The following is a 24,149-nucleotide window of genomic DNA, read 5'->3' on the forward strand; positions in this document are numbered from 1 at the left end:
CAAGACCAAGCTTGTCTATTGTTCCAATTATCTTTTCATTTCCTTCTTTAGCATTCTAATCTTCTGTGATAAATGTGATGTCATTTTTCTTTTCTTCTTTTTTGTTATTTCTAGAAGATATTCTGGGTTTTTATAAAACCAATCAGCTTTGGCTTCTTTGGCATTATTGGTTGGAGCATAGACTTGTATTATTATGTTGCCAAATGGTTTGTCTTGGATTCAAACAGATATCATTCTGTCATTTTTTAGATTATACTCCAGTACTGATTTTCTCAACTTTTTATTGATTGTTAGGACTGCTCCATTTCTTCTAAGGCATTCTTGCCCATAGTAGTATATGTAATGATCACCTGAATCAGTTTTATTGAGCTATGCAAGACCCTCCATTATGACATGGCAGTGAGAAATTCAGATTTTGGAGAGTAAAAGGGAGAGTCTTCAGAGAAAAAGAAGTAGAAGCACCTATTGTAGGTGACCATGTCTGAGTTCATAAATGGGAAGAGATCATTTGGAAGTATCCTCCAGAGATTTGATTGAGTACGAGACCCTACACTTGGAAGTTGGATGGGATTTAAATGATGGAAAATTAATGAAAAAGCTTAGTGTGCCTAATACTATGCTAAGTACTGGAGGACAACTGGAAAACAGCATTCAAATGGAAGAAACCACACACATAGCGTTATGTTGACCAGAGATGGACACTTAGACCTAGTGAGTAAAAACATAGAGGAGTCTGTTATAGCTCTTTGATAAGCAGTGGCAGAGTCCATTTGATCCTGGTTCTTGTGATTGGGAAGCAGGAAGTGAAATGACTTGTCTGGGACCTTTCTAAAAGAATGGGCCAATTAGCTTTGAAAGATCCTCACAGGCAGAAGTGTTCAACAGTTTAATACAAAAGAAGCCCTTTATAAATGTTGATTATATGGCCTTAGAGGGCAAGGGTCCAGAGGAATGTATGGAAGTTGCAGAGCAATAGACTTCATTGGAACATATACAGAAGTGGGATGGACTGGCTGGGAAGATAATGGGATCTTTCTCACTATGGCATTCAGCAACAACTAAGAGAAAGCTTTTTGAGGATGATGTTGAGGGAGTTTTTGTTTGGTAATAAGTTTGATTTGATGGCCTCTTGGATCCCTTCTAGCTTCTGTGGAGAAGGCAGAATATTTTAGGGCATAAATAAGAGATTAATACGATTCAAGGAAGTGAGTGCAGGAGGCGGTGATACTGGCCAATGTAAGTCATCATATTCTTATAAGGCATAGAGGGAAACACAACTGAATAGGCAGCTCGATATTAGAAAAGGATCTTCAATGCCCAGTTAAGGATTTTTATCCTATAGATATTTGATTCTTCTCTAGCAAAAAATAGGAGTCTACAACAGTGGCTATTACAGTAGATAAAATGAGAAGTAAGATGGACCTTAACTAGAATGGGAGCAGTGGGAATAGAGATGAGGAAGGGATCTGAGAAATATTAACTTGGGCAGGTCATCAGGACTTTCTGATAAGATATGGCATTAGGGAGAAGGAGAAGTTAGGGGAACTGAGCTTTCAAATCTAACTGATTGGGAGATTGCCTTTAATAAAGGGAGCAGTTTTAGCAAACGACCTGGGATTGGGAGACAGCCAAATGGAGATGTAGGATTTGGATTCAGAAGAAAGGTCATCTGTCTGTATTTGGGGAAACACTGAGTGAAGCTTCACAAGTTGTACTGTCCCTAGAGCAGATTTAAAAGAGTTTCCTCAGATATTTGATTGGAATTTCAAGCACCCACTTGAGAGGGGTTAGTGATGGTCAAGTCCTGCCCTTTGTATAAAGCTGTTCACAGGAAGGGACCTTATCCCCTGAGCTATTCTTTGGGTGTTTTATAGCATGTTTTGATTGCCGTTTAACAGCATTATTTAGGAAGACCTATTGAAATCTGAAAGAAGTGCATAGAACAAAGCGTTCAGAAAAGTAAAATATTTGTGCTATTTTGTTCAAGTTAATGTACATTTAGAAATTATGAAAGTTTTTTTAAATTTTCCTTCAGATGCTTGTGTTGACAGTATCTAAAGTTAAAATGAATTTTTGAAATTTAATAAAGGCTGCTTATTCATAGGTCCTATTGTCTAATTTGCTTTCAGGATTCTTTGAGATGAAAATGAAATATGATGAAAGTGATAATACACTTATCCGGGTATCTCGAGCAGTGACAGACAAGATTACTGACTTAGTAGGTAAGCAAAGTTGACTGCCCTCCCCCAGGTCCTGGGAACTACACACTGCAAATATTCATGGCAGACTGCCATGCTGGTGGGAAGAGAAGCTTCTGAAATGTGTGGGTGCTGGGCCCAGTGTTGACAAGATTGGCTGCACAGAAAGCCACTGGGAATGGGACCCTGGGACTCAATTACAGAATCTCATGTTCATCAGGTGGCTTGTTCTCAAAGACGGAGATGTCGGAAGTTCTGACTGAAATCCTCAAAGTGGATCCAACTTTTGACAAAGATAGATTTCTGCAGCAATGTGAGCGTGATATCATCCCCAATGTCTTAGAGGTAGGTGTTTCAAGTAGAATCCCCTCAATACTCCTCTGTATATATATACTGGAGTCAGGTAGCTACAGTTTAGGTATACAGTTTAGGTACAGTATATATATAAGGGTTAAAAAAAAGAAATAACTTGACTGGCATTTCTGTTTCTCAGGATTTTCAGTGACTTATGAAGGGCAACCAGAAATAGAAATGATAAAGGTGACATGGAGTTATATGTCATGTCAGAATGTATGACTTTCTGGACCCTTCCTTTAAAAAAATTTTTTTTAATTTATTTTTTATTTATGGGAACCTTTCACTATTTTCATTTCTTATTGTCATGCAAAACAATTCCATATTGGTCATTGTTGTAAGAACAAATTCATTCATAAACAAAACCCCAAATAAAACCATAAATACACTGGTGTAAAAGACAACTCCCAACAGGTTTCTCTGGAAGTGGATAGCATTCCCCATTATAATAGTCTTAAAGGATTATCGCAGATTAGTGTATTGCTGAGAGTAGCCAAGTTTTAATGGGTAATTGTTGTCCATTATTGCCATTATTATATACAGTGTTCTCCCAGTTCTGCTCATTTCACTCAGCATCAGGTCATATTCTTTTTTAAATCATCTGGTTCATCATTTCTTATGGCGCAATAGTATTCTATCACCAACGTGGACCACAATTTATTCAGTCATTACCCAATTGATGGATATCCCCTCAATTTCCAATTCTTTGCCACCACAAAAAGAGCAGCTGCAAATATTTATTTGCAAGTAGGCCCTTTCCCCTTTTTAATTATCTTTTTGGGATACAGACCCAGTAGTGGCATTACTGAATCAAAGGGTATGCATAGTTTTATAGCCCTTTGGGTATAGTTCCAAATTGCCCTCCAGAAGGTTTGGATCGGTTCACAACTCCACCAACAATGCATTAGTGTTCTGAACCCTTTCTGATGAATGTGGCTGTATCGCATGATGTTCAAGGATGTGGGGGTGGGGGATAATAGATATAGATATCTTTATCAAGATCACCTTGAGGATAGTCCCTTGCTTCCCTTGAGATGGTCTCCTGCCCACTTCCACCCATAATCTGGGCAGCACTGCCCCACTCTCAGGTCTCTGGGGATTATAGACTCATTTACTATATGACCCATTGATGAGAAGGCCAGAACTTCTCCCAAGTAGTTTTCCATATTGAATTTTGTATGAAAAGGGTTATTATTGAGGCATCTTCAAATCTTGATTTTTGTGGAGGCTAGAACTGAGGGTGAGGAAGAACAGACTATATTTTGGTGACAAAGATTCCGAGAAGAAGGGTTTTATACCTAAACTGTAGCTACCTGACTCCAGTTCTCTTTCTTCTCTGTCTAGCTCTTAAATCCTCCCTGGTTATATAAACTCTTTCTAGTAATTCTACAGCTTCTCTAGGACTCTAGACGTTCAGCTGAGGCTTCAAGAGCTGGGGGAAGCAGCAGCAACAGCATTGTTGTTAAAAACCACACTTAAGCAGCTGGCTCCTGGGAGCACAAGTTTCTTCTTCCTGCTCATCCTTTTCATTTTCCTTTTTAGGCCATGATAACTGGAGAACTGGATATCCTCAAAGACTGGTGCTATGAAGCAGTAAGTTTTCACATTTTTAGTTTCTGGACTTAGAGAACACTTTGGGAATTGAAATAAATGTGAAGAACTATTGGCTGGGGATTTTTTTTTAGAATTAACATGATCTTAGGCTGCATTAAGAGAAGCCTGATATCCTTTACAAGGGAATACACTGACAGGATGGAGCCTGTCTGAGGAAGAGCTGCCAAGTTGGCAGGCAGACCCCATGATAAGTTAGATGAAGAGACTTAAGGTTATTTAGCATGGGAAAAGTGAAGACTTAGAGGAGACAGGAGTTCGACTTATTTGGAGTGCTGTCTTGTAGACAAGGACAAGGATTAGACTAGTTAATTGGCTCTGAGGGTGAGATGAAGAGCAGCAATGTGAAGTTTTAACAGAATCAGATATATAACTCATTATAAGGAAAACTTCCTGTTCATCTGAGCTATTCAAAAAAGGGCACCAAATGAAGTGAACATCTTCATGCAGAAGTAGATGTGTGCTGGTCCAAGAGTATCATAGAGGGGACGCTGCTGCCCATGTGGATGGGACTAGATGGTTTTCATGGTGCCTTCCATTCACAGCATCTTTAGGTTTCCTCTATATCAGGTTTTTAAAAATAGCAAGCTCTAACATCCTATCAAATACCAAAACCAAAGAAGCAAATGAGACATCGAATACCAAATGAAACCTTGACCTCTAGACTTTTTGCAGTTGGACAAAATTTAACAAAACAGTAACAATGTAATTAATTTACAGCTAGTCTTTGAGTGTAAGAACTCTCATGTCTATCTCTCCTGCAATGCCATCCACAAAACTTCCATAGATCTATGATTTCTTGATGTGTGCCTGCCTTCTTTATAGAATATCTACCCAACATGCTGGGCACCTGTCCAGATTCTTAAAAAAAAAAAAATTATGTGCATGGATCAGGCATGGGTTAAGTGTAAGTTTCCTGGTTTGTGAAACTCCTACAAAATATGCTAATTTCTCTGGGCCTATCACAGGCTTCTCATTAGATCATCCAGTGTTTTGACTGTGAATAATGGTGTTAATGAGGATATATAGCTATTTAACATGCCAGAAAAATGTTGGTGTCAAAACAACTAGATTTGAAGTCATAATGTCCAAGTTGAGATTATTAAAAGGACTATACAGTTTACCAAATGCAAGCAATTCCCTTTCTCCCTTCAGTTCTGGGCTCTGTGTATTGTCCGTGGTGTCACTCAACATTAAATATGTTACAACCTGAATAACATAAAAGGTCAGGACAGGGTCCTGTATAATTGAAAATCTGTTACCCTAAAAAAAAGAACTACATTTCCCAGGAGCCCACTGACTTCCTGTCATTACCTGTAGTGTAAAGGGTGAAATTATGGTTGAGACTGAAAAAAATCTAAATTTAAGTGGTTGTCAAAGGAAATCCCAAATAATAAAATACCCAAGTCAGCTGCCAAATTTTATGGTGATTTAATTGATATAGTAGAGAAGATTTTAAGAAGAAGGAGGAAGGAAGGGGCTAGTACCAGGAAGGAAGATAGGAGATCTAGAAAGTAAGGTTTTGAGTGTGAAGGAGGAAAGAATGAGCTTGACCTCCAAAGAGGCTTAGCTAAGATGCCCGAACCTGAAATCAGCTCCAGGACAAACTCACCACCCAACACTCCAAGATGTTGGAACCTTAGCACACTGCCAGCCAGAGTCGTCTCTCCAGGGAAAGACAGAGAGGCAGCCCGTGACGTGCCTTATGTGGACGTTTTTACATCACTTTTCTGAGTCTCATCTGTACCAATGAGGACTTAGCTTGACTTAGGACAGCCCAGAGGTCTGTCCTTTTTTTGCACGTCTGTTGAAGGCCAGCTCCTCAGATAATTAAATCTTAAGTTTGATGTAGACCTTTCAAAATCTTGTTAAACTGAGTAGGGTGGAGAATGTGGGTTTTCCAAGACCTGATTCTGTTATTCCAAGTATCTCCATTGTTATTGATTAGGAAGTAGACAGATGATATAATGCGAGGTCAGTCTTGGGCTTGCACCTAGCAGTGATGGTGGTGAGTGGGGATTTTAAAAATGGCTAACCAGCCATGGGCACATAGTTTTAAATTTGTTTTCTTTTTATTCCTTGATTTCTAATGATCTTTAATAAACCTGTAAAAATATTTTTATTATTAGAGATTACATTTAATTTTTACAGTCCTAAATTGTGGAAGAACTGCAAACATGAAATAGGGAATTTGAGAAAATAGAGAAGACAGGAAAAGAAAGAAAAAAGACTACAACACAGTATTGTGTTCAGAGAAAAACTCACTTGTCTCCACCCCCATGGGCTTTTGACTAGAGCTTTTATTAGCATATCAACACTCATTATTATATGATTGATGATATGGGCATATAGGGCGAACTATACAGTGGAATTACATCAAAGTAATATAATATAACTTGGTTAATAACAAATTTCTATTACAGTCAAAGTTCACACTATGTCTGTAATTTTTGCTAAGGAAATAGAAAAGATGAAAGAAAGAAGATTCTTTTTAAAAATTTTTTATATTATCATGCAAAGCATATTTCAATATTGCTCTTTGTTGTAAGAGCACACTAAAACATAAGTACACTGATGTGAATAATAGTATGCTTTGATCCACATTCATCTAACTCCAACAGTTCTTTCAGGATTGTCCCAGATCATTGCATTTTTGAGAAAAGCTAAGTTTCCACATTAGGTCATTTTACACTATTTGTGTTATTGTATACAATTTTCTCCTGGTTCTGCTTATTTCATTCTCCATCAGTTCCTTTTAATTTTTCCAAATCGCTGAGGGTTTGTGCTCTAGGATCCTGGATGGGAGACTTGTAGGAGTTGTCCAAGCAGTGACTTTTGATGATTCTCTTAAGTTCTGTGTTTGGGCATCAATTTTTCTGTTCAGGTCTGGACTTTTCTTTACAAATGCTTGGAATTCTTCTATTTTATTAAATTACCATACTTTCCCCTCTAAGAATATAGTCAGTTTTGCTGGGTAGTTAGTTGATTCTTGGTTGTAGACCTAGTTCCCTTGCTTTCCAGAATATCATATTCCATGTCTTTCAGTCCTTCAGTGTAGATGCAGCCAGATCCTGTGTTATCCTCACTGTAGTTCCATGGTATCTGAATGATCTCTTCTTAGCAGCTTGTAATATTTTTGCTTTGGTCTGGAAGTTCTTGAATTTGGCTATAACATTCCTGGGTGTTGTCAGTTGAGGATTAAGTACAGGAGGTGATCTGTGGATTATTTTAATCTCCAGTTTTCCCTGTTGTTCTAGAATGTTGGGGCAGTTTTCTTGGATAATTTCCTGTAGGATGATGTCCAGGCTTTTTCTTTTGTCATGGTCTTCCAGTAGACCAATGATTTCTTAAGTTGTCTCTCCTGGACCAATTTTCTAAATCTTCTGTTTTATGAATGAGGTGTTTCATATTTTCCTCAGTTTTTTCATTCTTTTGATTTTGTTTTATGGTATCTTGCTGTCCTGTGAAGTCGTTTGCTTCTAATTGTTGTATTCTGGTTTTTAAAGAATGAATTTCATCTCTGGCTTTTTGGTCATCCTCTGTATGATCTTTCATCTCCTTTGCCTCATTTTCAAGCTGATTAATTTTGGCTTTGAAAGGCAAAATTTGACATTATTTTCTCATTTTAAGTTCAAATGACTCCGTTTCCAGATGATTTATCTTGCTTTTAAGTTCTTTTCCCAGTTGTGCTGGATCTGTGAGTTTGGGCTTTTCTCTCAGAGCAGTCTGTGGGGGAAAGGTGCTGGAGCTTGAGCTTCCCTGCCCTCTGAAGGGCTTGATAAGATTAAGCCCAGAAGAGTTGAACTTGCTGAGCTGGATGTGCCCTGAGGCCAAAACCTCAGGAAAGGGTGGAGTGTGTGTGTATGTGTAGGCAATATGGAGTGTCTCAGCAGCTGCCTCCCTACCGCCTGTGTTCAAAGCCCGGAGCTTGGCACAGCTTTGCTCACGAGGTACTCCCTCCAGGCTAGAGCCCTTGCCTGGCCAGAGATTCCAACCACTGCTGGAGGCTCAGTACTGTGGGTGGGGGAGGGTCCTGGGACCTTCCTTCTTCCTTCCGCTTAAACCGGGATGTTCTGGAATTCAGGCTTTTGGGGGGGGGGCGTACCTTTTAAGTTGAGTCCAGCAGGAAGGTTCCTTGGCTCTGTCCTGTTGTTAGATTTGGTTTTCAGTCCCCTAGGAGCATTTGGTTTTTAATTGGTGAGGAAGGGTTTTCAAAGGTCTGAACTTTCGCTGCCTCTACACCGCCATCTTGACTCCCAAGTAAGAAGATTCTTGATAGAGAAGTTATCTGGAATAGAAGGATTTGCCAAGCCCCCTATTATATATCTTGAGGGGAGCTTTTGAAATGTAAATTTTAAGCACCAGAATGGTCACTGTAGAAGTGAAGGTTCCTAGATAGTCTGTTGAGCAATGCCAGATTAACCTAATCAGTTTGGTTAATTATTTTTTCTATTGAAGATTTCAGCACTTATTGACCCTGTGAGTTTCTGATATGGCCACAACAAGAAAATTGTTTTTGCAACAATATCTTGTTTTATATTGGATCTTGACCTTTGCCATGAGGCCTCGGTTTGGGCATATCATGCATGCTAAGATTAGTTAGTGCTTATGTTCGCATCGAAATATATTGAGGGACTAACTCATTAGCCCTGCCTTTCCAACTGCATAAGTGGTCTGGACAGTAGGCACACAGTACTCAAATATTAGTTTAGTCATTAGTTTAATTCACACATGGCATAATTAAGTCCCATTGGTATCTAGGACTGTGTTCCCACCACTGATGAAGGTACACATTTTAGGTAAGATATGCCTTCAAGGAACTTAACATGATAGAAACAAAGGAGATTTCTAAAACAGTGTTATATAATTTAGTTTCAAATAATAAGCACCCACTGTATTTAAGACACTGCTAGATGCTGAGGCTACAAAGGAAAACAAAGTTGTCCTTCCCCTTACAGTCTTTCCTGAGAAGGCAGAAAGGCTTTGAAAATTGACCTGACAATGTGCCTGAGGAACAACCTAGCAAAATACAGCCAGACCCATCACCATCATATGAGAATCCTTGGGGGAGAGGACCTGCATGCCTGAAGTGGAAAGGGATGACTGCTTCAGGATGTGTAATATGTCAGTCTGTATAAACCTTTCTGTGCCTTTATGGATGCCAGCCTGGGGACATAAGCTCTCTTTTCTTGGCTCTCACATGTTCAGTTTCAGATCTTAACAGACCTTACATTCTGCTAACACAGCCTTTCAAGAAGTTTACATTCTGTTGGTGAACATGATGAGTACATGATTAAATAGGGTATTTTTTAAGTTAATATAAAATAATTTTAAGAGGGAAATAGCAGTGCCAACTTAGAGGATCAGTGAGTGCCTTCTGTAGGAGGTGTTGCCTTAGTTAAGACTTAAAAGAAGCTAGGAATTCCAAGAGACAGATGGAGATAAGGAGGACACACATCCCACATATGGGGGAGATTCTGTGCCAATGCTCAGAAGTAGAAAGTGACCATTTATCATTTCTGTTTAGTGGGGTTTGGGGGGGGATGTAGGTTGGATTAAGGCCCAAAACCCCTTTCAGCCCTGAAATCCTTTGACATTTATTGTTGTATAAAGGCAACAATGAGTAGGAAAGTTTGATAGCAGTGAAAAGTATGTGAAGGGATAATATAAAATAAGCTTCAGAAAGTAGTTTAAAGTCCGATTGTAGAGAATTTTAAATGTCGAGTTGAGAATTTTGTACTTTGTGCTAGAAAGTGATGGGGGGCTAACTCGCAAAGAATTTGGAGTTGAGAATGACATGGATAGATATGTTTTTGAAATATTTTGACAATTATAACGGATGGATTAGGAGTGAGAAACCATAGAAACAGAGACCATTTAAGAGGCTGTTTCAGAAGTCCAACCTAGTCAAGAGTAGTAAGGGCATGAATTGGGGTAGAGAGACATTATGTGAAGGTAGCATCAACAAGGCACCAGGGGAAAGTTTGGGATGACACAAAGTTCAAAAACATGGGTAACTGAAAAATGGAGGTATGCTCAACAGAAATAGGAAAGTTTGGAGGATTTTGGAGTAGAAATGATTTCCCTTTGGTACTAGTTGATTTTGAAGTACTTCTTTGATATCCAGGGGTAAAGGTTTAGCAGGAAGCAATATGGGATTGGAGGTACAAGTGATTTAGCCTGGGCCTAGAATCAGGAAGACTTTATTTCCTGGGTTCAAATCTGGTCTCAGACACATCTTAGCTGTGATCCCTGAACACATCACTTAACCCTATTGGCCTCAATATCCTTATCTGGCAAATGAGCTGGAGAAGGAAATGGTAAATCACTCCAGTATTTCTGCCAAGAATACCCTAAATGTGATCACCCAAAGAGTCAGACACCAATGGAAATGACTAAACAACAACGGTGTGGCATTGGCATTTGGGAAAGATATTAGGGTCAGATATACAGATCTAGGAATCATGGCAGGGGAAGAACATAATGATCCAGTGAAGGAAAGTAAGAAGAATTGATAAATGAGTAGGAGAAAATCAGGAGAGAGCAGTGTCATGGAGAATGAGGTATTCAACATTGAATGAGCTGCAGTGAAATGAGAGAAAAAGATATGTCAGATTAAGTGATTAAGAGATTGTTGGTCACCTTGGAGAATACTTTCAGTCAAATAGGGTCAGAAGGCAGGTTTCAAGAAAAGAGGGAATGAGGGCAGCATGTGTAGAGCACTCTAGGATTTAGGGAGAGATATAACTTGATAGTTTGGGGATGGCTACATCAAGTGAAGATTTTTTTTTTTTTTAAGGATTAAGGATTTTAAAGATTGAGAATGTTTGTAGTCTGAAAGAAAGGAACTGCCATATATGGTGGGTAAAAAAATTGGTGTTTTTCTTTGACCAGATCTGTATATTAAATCCCACTGTTCCCAGATGTTTTTGGGTAGTGAGAGCTTTATTACTTTTATCAGAGAATAGTCACAGACTCTTATTAAAAGCTGCCTACATGTAGTCCCTTTACTTCATCTCATCTGCTTTGTCAGTCTAGCAACTGAAACTTCTTTCTCCAAGGCTCCTGAAGATCTCTTAATTTCTCCCTCCTCATCCTTCTTGACCTTTCTTCAGCTCTCAACGTTGTCACCTCTCCTCCTCACACTGTCCTCTTACCTTCTGGGTCACTCTTACTTGGTTCTCACACCTCTGTGTCCAGTCCTCACTCATTCTCTACCATCATCCTCTTCCTACTTCCTGATCCCTCTTGGACATTTCACCCAGGACATTCTCCAGATCAGAGCTTGTTATCTTCCCCTCTAGCTTTCCCCCTCCTCAGAACTTGCTTATTTCTCTTGAGAGCACATCCATCTTAGATTCTCAGGATTGTAACATCAGTGACTCCTTGACTCCTCTTTTTTGCCCAACAGTTGCCAAAGCCTATCATTCTGCCACCACCAGCTCTTTTCTATACCCTACTCACAGCTCAATAAACCATCCCGTAATTCACCTCTCACCTGCACCTAGACTGTGGCAACAGGTATCTAATTAGTGTTCCCTCTTCACCATCCCTCTCCACTGCCAGCCAGTCCTCTAGAGCTGCCAGGCCGAGTCTCTTCTGAGTCACAGCTTTGACCACATTACTCTCTTGTGTCCCTGACCTCCCTTGCTTACCTTTATACCCCTTCCCTTCTTGCTCTTTGCAGCACTGCCAAACTGACTCCTGTCTGGGCTATTGCCTGGGCTACTTCAAGTGCCAAGGTACTCATTCCTCTCAACTTCATAGAATCCCCTCTTGGCCCTTTCAGACTCAGCTCAGCACTGCCTCCTTTGTGATGCCCTCTTCGTCGTTCCCCCATTCCTGTTCCTTCAGCTATCCTATTCTCAGCGTCAGTGTCTCCCTCCAGCCCTCCAAGAATGTGAAGCACTTATGGGCAGGGTCTCTAATAAGACTTTTGTCAGCAATGCCTAGCACCATGTCTGGAACATAAGTGCTTTAGAAAGGGCTTGTGAGATGTAAAACAAGCAGACAGCTTCATGTCTCTCTGAATCTAGCCTAGTTTTGTGGAAGCTATTTTTCCCCTTGCCAGTCTTCTCTGACCTGCATAATGCCTTACCATCGAAGCACCCTTATTTCCTGGGCAGATACCCTTGGCAAGAGAAAGGATTTTCACATGGTAGGCAAAAACCCCATAAAGGAGAGCCCTTCTCTTGCTAGGTTTCTGGAGCTATATACACCTGAACTATGGGTGCCATCACTAGGTGCCACCAATAGAGGGCCTCTTCCTGTACCTTCCTTATTCTGTGACTACTATTGAGCTACTCCTCTGCATCCAGTCTCTGCCTTTAAGCCTTTCCTTCTTCATCTCTTGGCCACAAAATGTTTATAGGGGTTTTCAGAACACAACTTCCTCTTCCTCCCTGGAGTTTGGGATGACAGTGTCCTTGAAGACCAGCAGGAACATGAAGTGAATACCAGCCCAGCAGAGTACAGACATAATACATCCAGGCCTTCACTATCTGCTGAGGCTACTCAGGAGAGGACTTACAAGGCTAAAACCAAAAGGGAAATAACTGCTTCTGGGATCCTAGGTGTTTATGTCCATGGGATTGTGAGCCCTTTTGAACCTCAGGCAATCATCTGGATAAAGATGCTGTATTATCTCCATATAGTCAACTTGGCACCTCTTTGCCTCCCTTTGTAGTCAGCCTCTCTGCACTTAGCTTGTTGGGTTCTCAGACAGCAGCAGGACTCTGCTCAAAGCCTGTCCAGCTTATTAGGGTTTGGTAGACCTCACATTTTGACAGCCCAGTCTTTCAGAACAGCTTCACCTGCATACCATGATGAAGCATTAGCATAGTAGCATAGACAAGAAAACTCAATGAGAACAAATATACAGGAATAAAGAAAAGGCCAGTACCATACAGTACAAGATTCAAGGATGTCTAGGTCCTAATACACATGGTCTGTGAATCTGGTGTTTTGATGTCTACCCAGGCCAAAAGTCCATCCCACTGGTCTGTGCTGGTGTTCTCAGATTGTTGAGAGCTGACTCTCACTCACTTTAGGTTAACAAACTAAAATTTATCCACTTCCTTAAGTATAAAGTGATTATATAGTTGACTCAAAATCTGTGCAAATAAATTTCAGTAGGTATAAAATAATTCCCCTGGGAAAGAGGAAATAATGAGTTTATCTTCAGTACCAGATTGCAGACACAATGTAGGAAGGAGGAGATGTGGTAGGAAAGCCACATAATAATAGCTAGCATTTATATAGCATTGACTATGTGCCAGACACTGTGCTAAGTGTTTTACAATTATTATTTCATTTGATCCTCACAATCATCCTGGAAGGTGCATGCTGTTAATGTCCTCATTTTATAAACGAGGAAACTGAAGCAGAGGGGACATATCTTCCCCAGGGTCTTATAGCTTAGAAAGTATCTTAGGGGTGTAAATTGTAATTAGCTGATTACTTAATTAGCTTTAGTTAAAGAACAGGCTCTAGTTTAGAAGCAAGGTTTCCAGCCTGAAAAAAAGGTTTATCACTTTTAAATCTCTCCCTTAAAGCGGAGAGAAGAATTTTCAGTGGATTCCTTAAGAGGAATTTCCAGAAATCCCGAGGAAAAGACAGTTGGGATAACTGATCACCCTCTGAAGCTTGCTCTCTTAGAATAAGTATTTGGGGAGTTTCCTCTGATCACTCTTTAAGGGAATTTGAGAGAATTGATTTTGAAGAAGCAGAAATTCATCTTTTGGTCTGAAGAGAGATTTGTTGGTGAGATTACACTTTTCTCTCAGTGGCCAGCAGGTGGTGCTGTTCTCTCTGGGGAAGTTGTGTGGGTTTCAGGGACCCCTGCTGTGAGAAGTTGACAGGATATCAATCCTAGACCATTCGAGGTTAATTTGTTGAAGATAGCTGGAATTAAGGAGGCTTATGTAATTTTAAGATCATCTCCTAGAATAGGTTTAGAAAGATAGATTTAATCTTTAGGTAGATAGTAAGAATAGATGAGTATAGATTCATTCCCATGAATAAGAAGGAAGTCCCTTGTGGGACAGAGGGGTTCTTGAGTTGTAGTATACAAATATAAGTTTTAGGTTAAGATATCTCATCCTAATTTCTGCCTCCTTTTTCTGTCCCTGCTCTTTCTTATAGTTTAATACATTTATTGGATTAAATTATGTCCAGCAAGTGCATCAACTATCTATCAATGCAAGCTCCCTGACTCTGGTAATTAATCAAGATCAACTGGCCATCGATATAAAGATCAATACTAACCATTACAGGGCAAATTTGAACCCAGTTTTTTTTTTTTTTTAAACTCTTGGCCTGATAAAGATAAATCTTAGAAAACTTAGTTCTTATCTCTTCCCGCTTCCCAAGATTTACCACTTACTGATCTCCCTCCAGTTCTTTGATGGCTTATAACATGGTCCATGCTCTCAGTCTTTTAGGCTCATTGTCCCCGATTTATCCTTAACCTTTAGAATTTGCTTTTATCCCCCCCTCCCCTATGTTCATCTTGCTCTTCTGTGGTTCTCAGCTTCTTCATATTAAGCAAATTTCTTTTGGCTAATTTTGTTCTGTACTCCTTTCATAAACAATGGGGAAAAACAAATGAGGAAATGTCAGACCTTTTAAACCCTCCTCTGCATTGTGACTAATCTAAGATGCTTTATATGGCTAAGATGGCTGAATACCTTGTTAAAATGAGAGAAGATAATTGTGCCAATGAAGCTACTGCTGGGATGGAGGCAGCTATGGGAAAGTTTTTAAAGTAGCATATAAGATGAGCCCTTCTTATCAGACTGAATTCTTGTTAGAGAAAAATGTATCCCAACACATTCTTGTTCTCACTCATGACAGCTGCTTTCACTGCTTAGAGGAGTTGACCCTAAATCATGCAACTCAGGCTGCTATCTAGGCAAATGTAATACCAATAGGTCTGAAGATAAGATGGGGAATGAGAAATAAATGGTACTATTTTTGGCATGAATGAATTTATTTGGTCACTTTTGTGCGGGGTGTCACAAGTTTTGCTTCATTGTAGTCTGTTACTGATAAGACTATTTCACTTTAACTTCTTGAATGAGACGGTCCTGTGCCTTCCTCTCCTATACCCAATTTGACTAAGTTATTGATGCATTCCTCCTGATCTCAGCTTTTCTGTAGTGATGGTGATCCTGTTTCAGTTTCACTTGTGTCTCCTTTCATGCAGACTTACAGCCAGTTGGCTCATCCCATCCACCAAGCGAAATCCATGGGCCTGCAGTTCCATTCCAGGATTCTGGATATCAGCAATGTTGATGTGAGTCTTTTAATTTTTCTCCTTGTTGTATAAAAGTCAGCTAGATTCATAAGACTTTATGGGACCTTAGAGATCTTCTAACCCAGGACTTTTCACCTGGGATCCATGGGCTTAGTTTTTTGTTTTTGTCTTTTTATATTTTGATAACTGTGTTTCAATATAATTGTCTCCCTTTTAGGTTCTTTTTTTTTTTAACTTTATTCATTTTAGAAGTCTTAGAAAGGGCTTGGTATATTTCACCAGGCTTCCTAAAAGAGTCATGAAACAGAAAAGGTTAAAGAACAACTATTCTAAGACAGGCCTCTTGTTTTACAGATGGATAGGATGACACCTGGAGAGGGGCAATGACTTGCCTTTGATCATAAAACAAATTACTGGTCCTGGCGGGATCCAACTCTTAGTCTCTTCTTCTGTTTGGCCCCGGGGGGAAGAATTCAGAGCATTGAGTGGATGTTGCACAGAGGCAGATTTAGTATCAATGTAAGAAAAAGTTTCCACAAAATTAGCTATCCAATGTTGAATTGACTACTTTGGGAAATAAAGAGTTCTAGATTCACTTCTAAAGGGAAGTCATGGAAAGGCTTCTTGCTCAGATGGCAGTTGGATTGGGTGCTCTCAGAGGTCCCTTCCCTTTCAATGATACTGATTTTCTGTCTGCTACTTCACATTCCACCTCCAACTTAGTATGAGCATGTATATTTTAAGAATTCTGTAACGATTACAGCTTCAGCCCCTTTGCTCCCTTAGGAGCTCTTAAACCAGCAAATCTGATCCCAGTGTTGTAAAGAGGAATAGCTTGGCTTTCAGAATAACAGCTGCTAGGCAAGGAGTGTCTGGGGCCATTTCTTATAAAAAGGAAGTATCTATCCTCTAGGGCTTTTTTGTGAGACATTATGGCTCCTCATGGACCTGGTTCTACCTGGCAAGCCGGACAAAGATGCTGAGGCCCATCAGGACATTACTTATTCTTTGCCCACCCAGTGGAGTTATGACTGTCCTGCTACTGACTTCTCCCATGATACTTAGTAGGGAAGAAGGGCAGGCAGACAACCAGGATTTACAAGCTTATGACTGACAGATACAGCTTTTGCTCTATTGTTTTCTGAAGCCATACATGTCAGTTGAAACTGTACCTGTCCCCTTTCCCATGTCTGTCATGAGCTAGTAGGAAGAGAAATGGGGTTGGAAATAGCAAGGTCTCTTGCTCATTTCAGGAACAAGGCCATCATGGGGTTGTTGGTATTGATACCTGCCTTGGTGTATGCCATTTAGTGTAAGAGGAAACACTTCAAAATTGGTCAGAAAAACTGAGTAGAAAAAGCAAGACCTGCTTGTGTTCCCTCTTCACAAGGGCTTGAGTTCAACTGGATCTTGATACCCAAGACCCTAGAGAGAGGCCTTTTAATTTTCGCCCTAGAACTGTAGTCACTTAGCCCCTAGTTACTGAGCCCTAAGCATCCTTCTGAAGCTGGAGTACTTAATTATTAGGTTCCTGACCCCTTGGATAGCCAGTCTAGTGAAGTCTATACATCCCTATTCATAAGTGGTTTTAAATGCATAAAATAAAATTACAAATGAAACAAATTCTACTTCTAATATCCTATCCAGATAAATAAACATTTATTTAAGTTCCTAAGCCCCAAGCTAAGAGCACCTATTCTAAAGGAGTTTGGGGGTGATGATCTTGGATTCTGTCTGGTAGATGAAGTTCAATGACAGAAACTTTGGAGATTTTTTTTTTTTTAATTTTTTGAAGATAATATACCCTGGATATGTTTGCCCTGACCAAATTCAGATCTCAGGCATATAGGACCAGAACCTCACTGATCTAAGGCTCAAGGGCCTAGAGGAAGAGGGTGCCTCAGTACACTGGCCTCTTATTCTGCTTCCTGGGCACTAAGCCTGCAAGTAGAACACTAAAGAATGGTTTGCCTTAACTATCCATACCTCCTTGGAACATACTAGAAAATTAGTCATTCTCATTAATCTTTTAACTGCAGGAATTGAGGGAACTTGTCCAGGGTCTCCCAGAAAATCCATTTTCATGAATGGTGGTTGAAAAGGGCTGGCAGTCATTGGCATTGATGTCTGCAACAGGCGAATGAGAGGTGGGCCTGGAGTGGAGGCAGCCTGTGAAACATAGGGACATCTGATGTGACTGGAGGGGGAAGCAGAGCAAGTCCCATAGATGTGCCCTCCCCCCAAGCTTGGGGGTGTGAGTCAGGCTTTGTACTCTGTCCTCTCCCTGAACCTGTCAGCCAAGACAGATAGCTTGTGCCAGCTGCTTCAGAGCTCAGACTGAGGATCAGGTTGGGAGTTGTGGACTCCAGGAAGGATTGTGCTGAGAGAGGTGTTCTGAAGCTCAAGATAAGAAAGATTAATGGGGAGGGCTTTACAGTACAAAACCCTGCTGAGCCACCAAGGGGTAATGTAGGGTTTTTTTAGTTATTACCATGAAGCATGTAAAAGAAAGAAGCTGTAAGACCTTGGGAGGAGAGCATCATGGCAGCATTACTGGAAGCTTTCTGAGTTTGACTTTGTGGCAAAAGCCAGTCAAGGGGCAGGCTGTTTCCATGACCTTTTACCAAAGACCCTCTTGATTTCCATGCAACTGAGCAGGAATACAAGGAAGAGTTTTAACTGACTCATTTTCCCATTGTATCTCTTGCTTTGGTAGCAAGGCTGTATGCCCTTCTTATTACTAAAAAATGATTGGTGTTTTGTTATGTTTTTTCCTTTGGTTTTCCTTTGCTGCAGTTGGCAATGGGAAAGATGATGGAACAAGGACCGGTACTAATTATCACGTTCCAGGCACAGCTGGTGATGGTGATCAAGAACCCCAAGGGGGATGTGGTAGAAGGAGACCCGGTAAGTGAAGGCATAGAAAGAACATTAGGACTTAAAGGGGTATTTTCCAGATCCAAGGCTTTTTCTACCACTGCTTTCCTCCTGGCAATAGATGAGTTCCTATGGGCTACAGTGATCTTCTGGTGCCTAGGCTGACCCCAGTGCAGTTCCTTAACAGTAACCTTTTCAGATTAGATTAGGTCAGTATGTCCTCCTAGAAAATTGACTAGATATGTTTATGACCCAGGAAGGCCTGGTGACTCTGTGGGCTTTTTGCATCATGGTTTCTTGGCTTGTTCTGGTGCAGGTTAGCTGGGTATAGAAAGAATGAGCAACACTCAGGTGTGCTGTGCCCTCTTGGGCCAGATTTACCATTCACTCAGCACCCCTTTCTTAAGGACTCCTCAGTTTAGAACAGCATCCCAATAGGCTCTGCTCAGGCTTCAATGGGGAGGCTGATCTTGAGAGGAGGGGAGCTATCTCCAGTGTTCATGAGCTTCTGTCCATCAGCTGCCCCATGAAAAATACAGAGTGGGGATCTTAACAGTTATCGGGAAGGTAGAGTTAGTCTGTTCCCCTGTCTGCTGTTTAGACTATAAATTCACTTTTCCACATTAAACACTGGTTATATTTTTCTGACTTCCAGAGGTGATAGTGATACTTCATCACTAATTCCTGATCATGTTTTAACTACCTGAGTTGTTCTTTATAACTGCCTCAAACTCCACCTAATGTGATTGGAGCTCCCCCTTTCTTATTTGATGATCTTTGGAAAGGGTTCTTCAGAACAATATGAAGTTCTTCTTTAGACTTCTCATCTCTGGAAAAATCCCAGTTGCTTTTCTTAGATGGCATCTGCCTTTGTCAAGGACTTTAGGAAATATAGGTTGGGGGATAAGGGCAGCTCAAGAGGAAGGTGGTTTTAGAGGGTTTAGAGGCATGTGATTTAGGAGCATTCCAGCTTGGGCAACATGGAAGCCTAAAGCTAGAAACAAGTAGCCCTTAGTCAGCATCTTTTGATCCAGGGTGCTTAGACCTTAGTGATTTGGGAATTGGATTTTCTTCTTCTGGTTTGCTTAAAGCTACCTCATCGGGTTGCATAGAGTCCTATCTTGCTCCCTTGCCTGTCGTCCTTCCATTCCTAACTACATACCTCAGTTGCTGATTTAGGCATCATCCCAGAATACAGAGGCTCTCATTATCTCAAGGATCCTGAGGAGAATGGTCCAATAAACAGTAGTTCTTTTGAGTCAGGGACCATTCTCCCAGCCCCTATTATTCTACCCTCCCTGGTGAGGTCTCAGACTTAAGCCTGGATCTCGATGTCCTGTTCCAGAGAACAAAAATTTGCCCATTTAAAACAGTACTTTATAGTGAATTAACAGTAGCATCTAATGATCTCTGCCCACATAACCTGGTGTCAGACTTGTGACAAGGAAATCACTTTAAAAGACTGATATATATTAATTTAAGGTCGCCAAGGAATTCAGCTATGTAATTCCTAAATGAAAACTCAAGTCAGCCGTCAACCTTTTATAGAGTTTAATTACAAACAGGAGGAAGAAAGGAATTAGAGATAGAGAGAGAAAGGGGAGAGAAGGGAATAGGGCTTAAATACCCCCTCTATTTAGGCTGGGCCAAAAGGCCCAAGCCCTTAGATAGCTGGGGCAAAGAAAGGAGATCAGTCCCTATTACTCAAGTGACCAAAATGGAGAAACAGTCTCAGCGGCCTCCGCCTCCAGCTTCCTTCAGAGCAGCACCTCTCCAACCACTCAGAGCCAAAACTCTCCAACCAACCCTTCAGTCCTCAGACCCCTCTATCTTTAAGGAAACCATCCAAGTTCCCTCCCCTCAGTTCTCACATCTACCAATCACTGTCCATCATTTTCCCTGTGCCAATGGTGGCTCTAGCTTAACCCAGGACCGCCCAGAGGTCTGTGGCTTTGCACATGTCTATTGAAGGTCATATTCTCAAATAATTAAATCTTGATCTTTTGCTACAGCCCTTCCTAAATCCTGTTACCCTGAGTAGGGTAGAGATTGGAAAAATTAAATTTTGATCTATGCTGCAGCCCTTCCTAAATCCTGTTAGGACTGAGTAGGGTGGAGATTGCAATTTCCAAGACCTGGTTCTGTCATTCCAAGTATCTCCATTGTATCAATTCTAAAATCAATCATGACTCAAAGAAATTCCTGTTCTATGCTTAAGCATAGGTCAAAGCCCTTTCCATTGTTCAGCAAAAGATTTCTGTCCTAAAGTAATCTTAAGAAGGGAGGAGAAGGATCCTCCCATGCCAATGGGGTTCACATTCCAATAGAGTTCCCACTCTCAATAGGAAATTTTCCAAGTATGAAATTTCCCAATGGTGAAATTTCCAACATTTATAAGTCTAAGAAATTTTAAGGTTTACAGACTCCATCATTTTCCTTCATCCCTTGACCTCATTTCATGCTGTTTGCAGTGTAACTGAAATGGAATTGTTTGGTTTCCAGGAGCTGGTGGTCAGATAAAGTTCAGAGGCACATAGGATCATCTTAGGCAGCAGAAATTATGTTCAGACCTTGGTGCCTAGAGGGCCTGGCTGTAGAAAGATATGAGACCTGTCCTTAGGGAAGCATCCCATTTCCACAAACTTCATATTTCTCTTTTCTCAGAATGTGGCTTCAGTGGATGTTCATCTCCTCATGAGTGAGTCAGCAGGGCATTTGGCATCTAGGGAGCAGTGTGCTCGTCCCAGGCCCATTTGCTCAATTCTGTAGCAGTATGTAGTGGTGTGGCAAGAATCCTAATCTTGGGTGTCATGTAGCAGATCCATAATCCTAGTTCAAATACTTAGTAGCCTTATGATGAGGAGATCTTAGATGCAGAACAGAAATGGGGCTCAGGGGCCATAAAGTTGAGTACCCTCATTGTCCTCATCTGTAAAATGGGGATAATATTTGGAGTGTTGCCTCAAAGTGCTATAATAATTACTAACTATACAAAACTCAGACTATATCCTCTAGAAACAAATGTTTTATAAATCATGGAGTTATGGGAGCTGAAAGGTACCATCTTCTCATTTTACAAAAGTTGAAACTGAACCTGATATATTTATTGGTGCAAGGACTGGCCTCACCTAGTGAGTCAGTAATAGACCTGGTAATTCAAACCCAGGTTTAGTGATCTAAGCCATTATCATACCTCTTCTTAGGCCTGCTGAAGAAGAGCCCAATTCTAGCCTTAGGTTCATCCATTTACAACACCTGGTGGAGGAGGGAGAGATGGATAGAGATGGAGCTGGAGATGATCAAAGGCAGAGGCCTAAAGTGGAGGAAAGAAGACATAATAGGTCTATAGAAGAGTTTAAAGGTGCTACTCTCATATTTTACAGATGAGGAAATTGAGGTCTAGAGAAATTGACTTTCTCAAAGTCACAAAAGTAGGAAGGTAGTTAGTTGCTCCTGTTTCATGAGCAGTGAAAGTTCTAATATAGGCAGGCACCTGCAGATGGGTGGCTGCTGCCCCCTTACCCTACATTAGCATTGAAACAACTGGATTCCCTTCCCCTCTTCTGCTCCTGCAGTCACTTGGTCTGTCTCCTTAGTGATGGCTTTTATTCAGGAGCCTGGAATGTTTTCCAGCAGGCGTGAGAGGGAGCTTTGGCAGCTGCCCTGGCTTCTTTCTTTTTTTTCCATCAATACATTTTGTTTCAACACTACAGACACTTCCCAACAAATGCTCAACCTATTCCCCATGACCCTTCTGAAAGCACATTTCCTGAAAACAGTTTAACAAAAGTGCCTAATAGAATGATGTCAGTATATGTCACTTGCTACTTTATGTTTGTAAAAAGAATTTATGTGTACTTTAGCTTTGATGAGATTGTCCGTTGTTTTATTTTGAGTTTCATCTTCTGATTTTTCTTTAAATTGTTATAGTCTTTCTATTGTTCTTTTGACTCTGCCTTATTTTCTTTGTTACCATATCATAACTGCCCCCCCCCCCCCCAACAAATACTATTTAATCTTCACAACAAACCTGAGAGGTAGTGCTATTTATTCCCATTGTTGTAGGTACGGAAACTGAGGCAAGCACGTGAATTTAGTGATTTCTCTAGGGTTATATGGTATGACTAAGGCAAGATTTAGACTCAGGCTTTCCTGCTTCCATGTTCACTGCTATATTCACTGGGCCACCTAGCATCCTTCTTTATCAATATCTACTGAGAGCTCAGAATGTCCTATAGTAGAGGCTGACACTGTTCTTGGAAACATATTCCTGTGAGGAAGGCACATGAAGTCATTCTAGGAGAGACACTCTGTTAGTGGGGTGATTTCTCTGCTGTCTGGCGCCTGAGACAACTGAGAGGCAGAGGAAAAAGCAGAAAGCCTGCCCTTACTTCAGGTCCTTGCTTGAGAAGTGTTTGGAGGATGTGAAGAAATAGGAATTGGAGGCTTAGCTCTGGGGCCTTGAGAAGGTTAACAGCTCCAAGTGGTTTTTGGTAGAATGTCCCTAAATCCACAAAATAGAACAGCTTCCTGAAGTGGGCTGTTTCCTCTGGCATCTGCCCCCACTATTCTGGATGCCTAGAATTCTGTCCGCAGCATTTCACAGGATGGTCCCATCCTCAGGTTAATCTCATAGATGCCAAGGACCCTGGTATGTCAGAGATCTAGAAGACCTTTGGTCTCCTTGTTGAAATACCTGTTTTTTGTACAGAAGGAGGGCCATGAGCACATAGAGGCCATGGCTGTGGACTTCCATCTGGTTAGTGTCTGACTCTGAACCATCTCCTCTGTCCTCACTCAGTATCCTGGGATTCAAGTCTTTCCTTTTAGGATGTTTTATCTTTTTTGTATGTACAGCACCTGAGGTGATTCCACCCTGACCTGAGCCATAGTCCTAGAAGGATTGAGCAAAAATTCAGTTCATTTCAACAAACATTTAAACCAGTTGCAGGGAATACAAAAATGAAAAAGGAAACAGTCTTTGCCTGCAAGGAGATTACATATCCTAGTAGACAATACAACAACATGTATAGACAAGTAAATACAAAATATGTTCTGGGTAAAAAATAAAGGGGAGGATATCAGGAGAGGTATTGTATAGAAAATGGGACTGGACCTTAACCTTGCATGAAAGTGGGGCTTCCCAGAGGCTGAGCTTGAGAGAGTGATTAGCATGTTTAAAAGCACAGGGGCAGGAAATCAAATATCTCTTTTTAGGGGACAGCAAAGACAGTTTGGCTGGAACACAGAGTTTGTGAGAAGGTATATGTAAGAGAAGCTTTTTTCCCATATAGAACCAAAGGGAGTGCCTTAAAGGACCAAGAATTATCAGATTGGATACAATAGGATTGACTTTTACTACCACCCTATCTTTGATAACACTGGTTGAATTACAGTTCTTCATATTTGACATTTGTAACCCCATGGGCCATCTGTGTTTCCTTCTTGGGAGTGGGAGTTCAGTTCCTGGCTGGTCAGCTCATGTGTTTCCAGGTGGAATAACTGAGGAAAGCCTTCTGGAAACCAGAAGTAGGATAGAATAATGGAATGAATTTGTCACTTAGCCTCAGATCCTGGACTGTAAGGCATCAGAGTTCCCTTCTAGCTCTTAGCCTATGATCCAAGTCATCAACAAACTCATGAATTCACTGAGCCTTGGCCTGTATTTGAAAGTCAAACATAAATTATATACAAAGTGGTCCCTTACTGTAGACCATAAGTTAGACCAGACTGTCACTCTATCACTGTCGGCGTGAAACTGGTAGGAGAGCTTGCCTCATGTTCCCAAATGTTAAGACCAAAGTCAGGAGCCCTGCATTCTCCTACTGACAAGTTGGATGCACTTTGGGCTT

The 24,149-nt window shown here is 40.8% G+C and overlaps 1 protein-coding gene across 3 annotated transcripts in view; it reads left to right on the top strand.

Annotated features, from left to right (window-relative positions):
- TIMM44 (translocase of inner mitochondrial membrane 44) overlaps nucleotides 1–24,149 on the top strand; it is a 58,424-nt gene that overhangs the window by 31,830 nt on the left and 2,445 nt on the right. For all 3 annotated transcript variants that reach the window (XM_016432276.2, XM_056822066.1, XM_056822067.1), the window contains exons 8-12: nucleotides 2,130–2,222; nucleotides 2,419–2,543; nucleotides 4,095–4,145; nucleotides 15,370–15,459; nucleotides 18,217–18,327. In XM_016432276.2, the coding sequence (XP_016287762.2) occupies nucleotides 2,130–2,222; nucleotides 2,419–2,543; nucleotides 4,095–4,145; nucleotides 15,370–15,459; nucleotides 18,217–18,327 (470 nt within the window). The remainder of the gene's footprint in view (nucleotides 1–2,129; nucleotides 2,223–2,418; nucleotides 2,544–4,094; nucleotides 4,146–15,369; nucleotides 15,460–18,216; nucleotides 18,328–24,149) is intronic.

The sequence above is a fragment of the Monodelphis domestica genome, chromosome 3, assembly GCF_027887165.1.
Source record: "Monodelphis domestica isolate mMonDom1 chromosome 3, mMonDom1.pri, whole genome shotgun sequence".
Lineage (NCBI taxonomy): Eukaryota > Metazoa > Chordata > Mammalia > Didelphimorphia > Didelphidae > Monodelphis > Monodelphis domestica.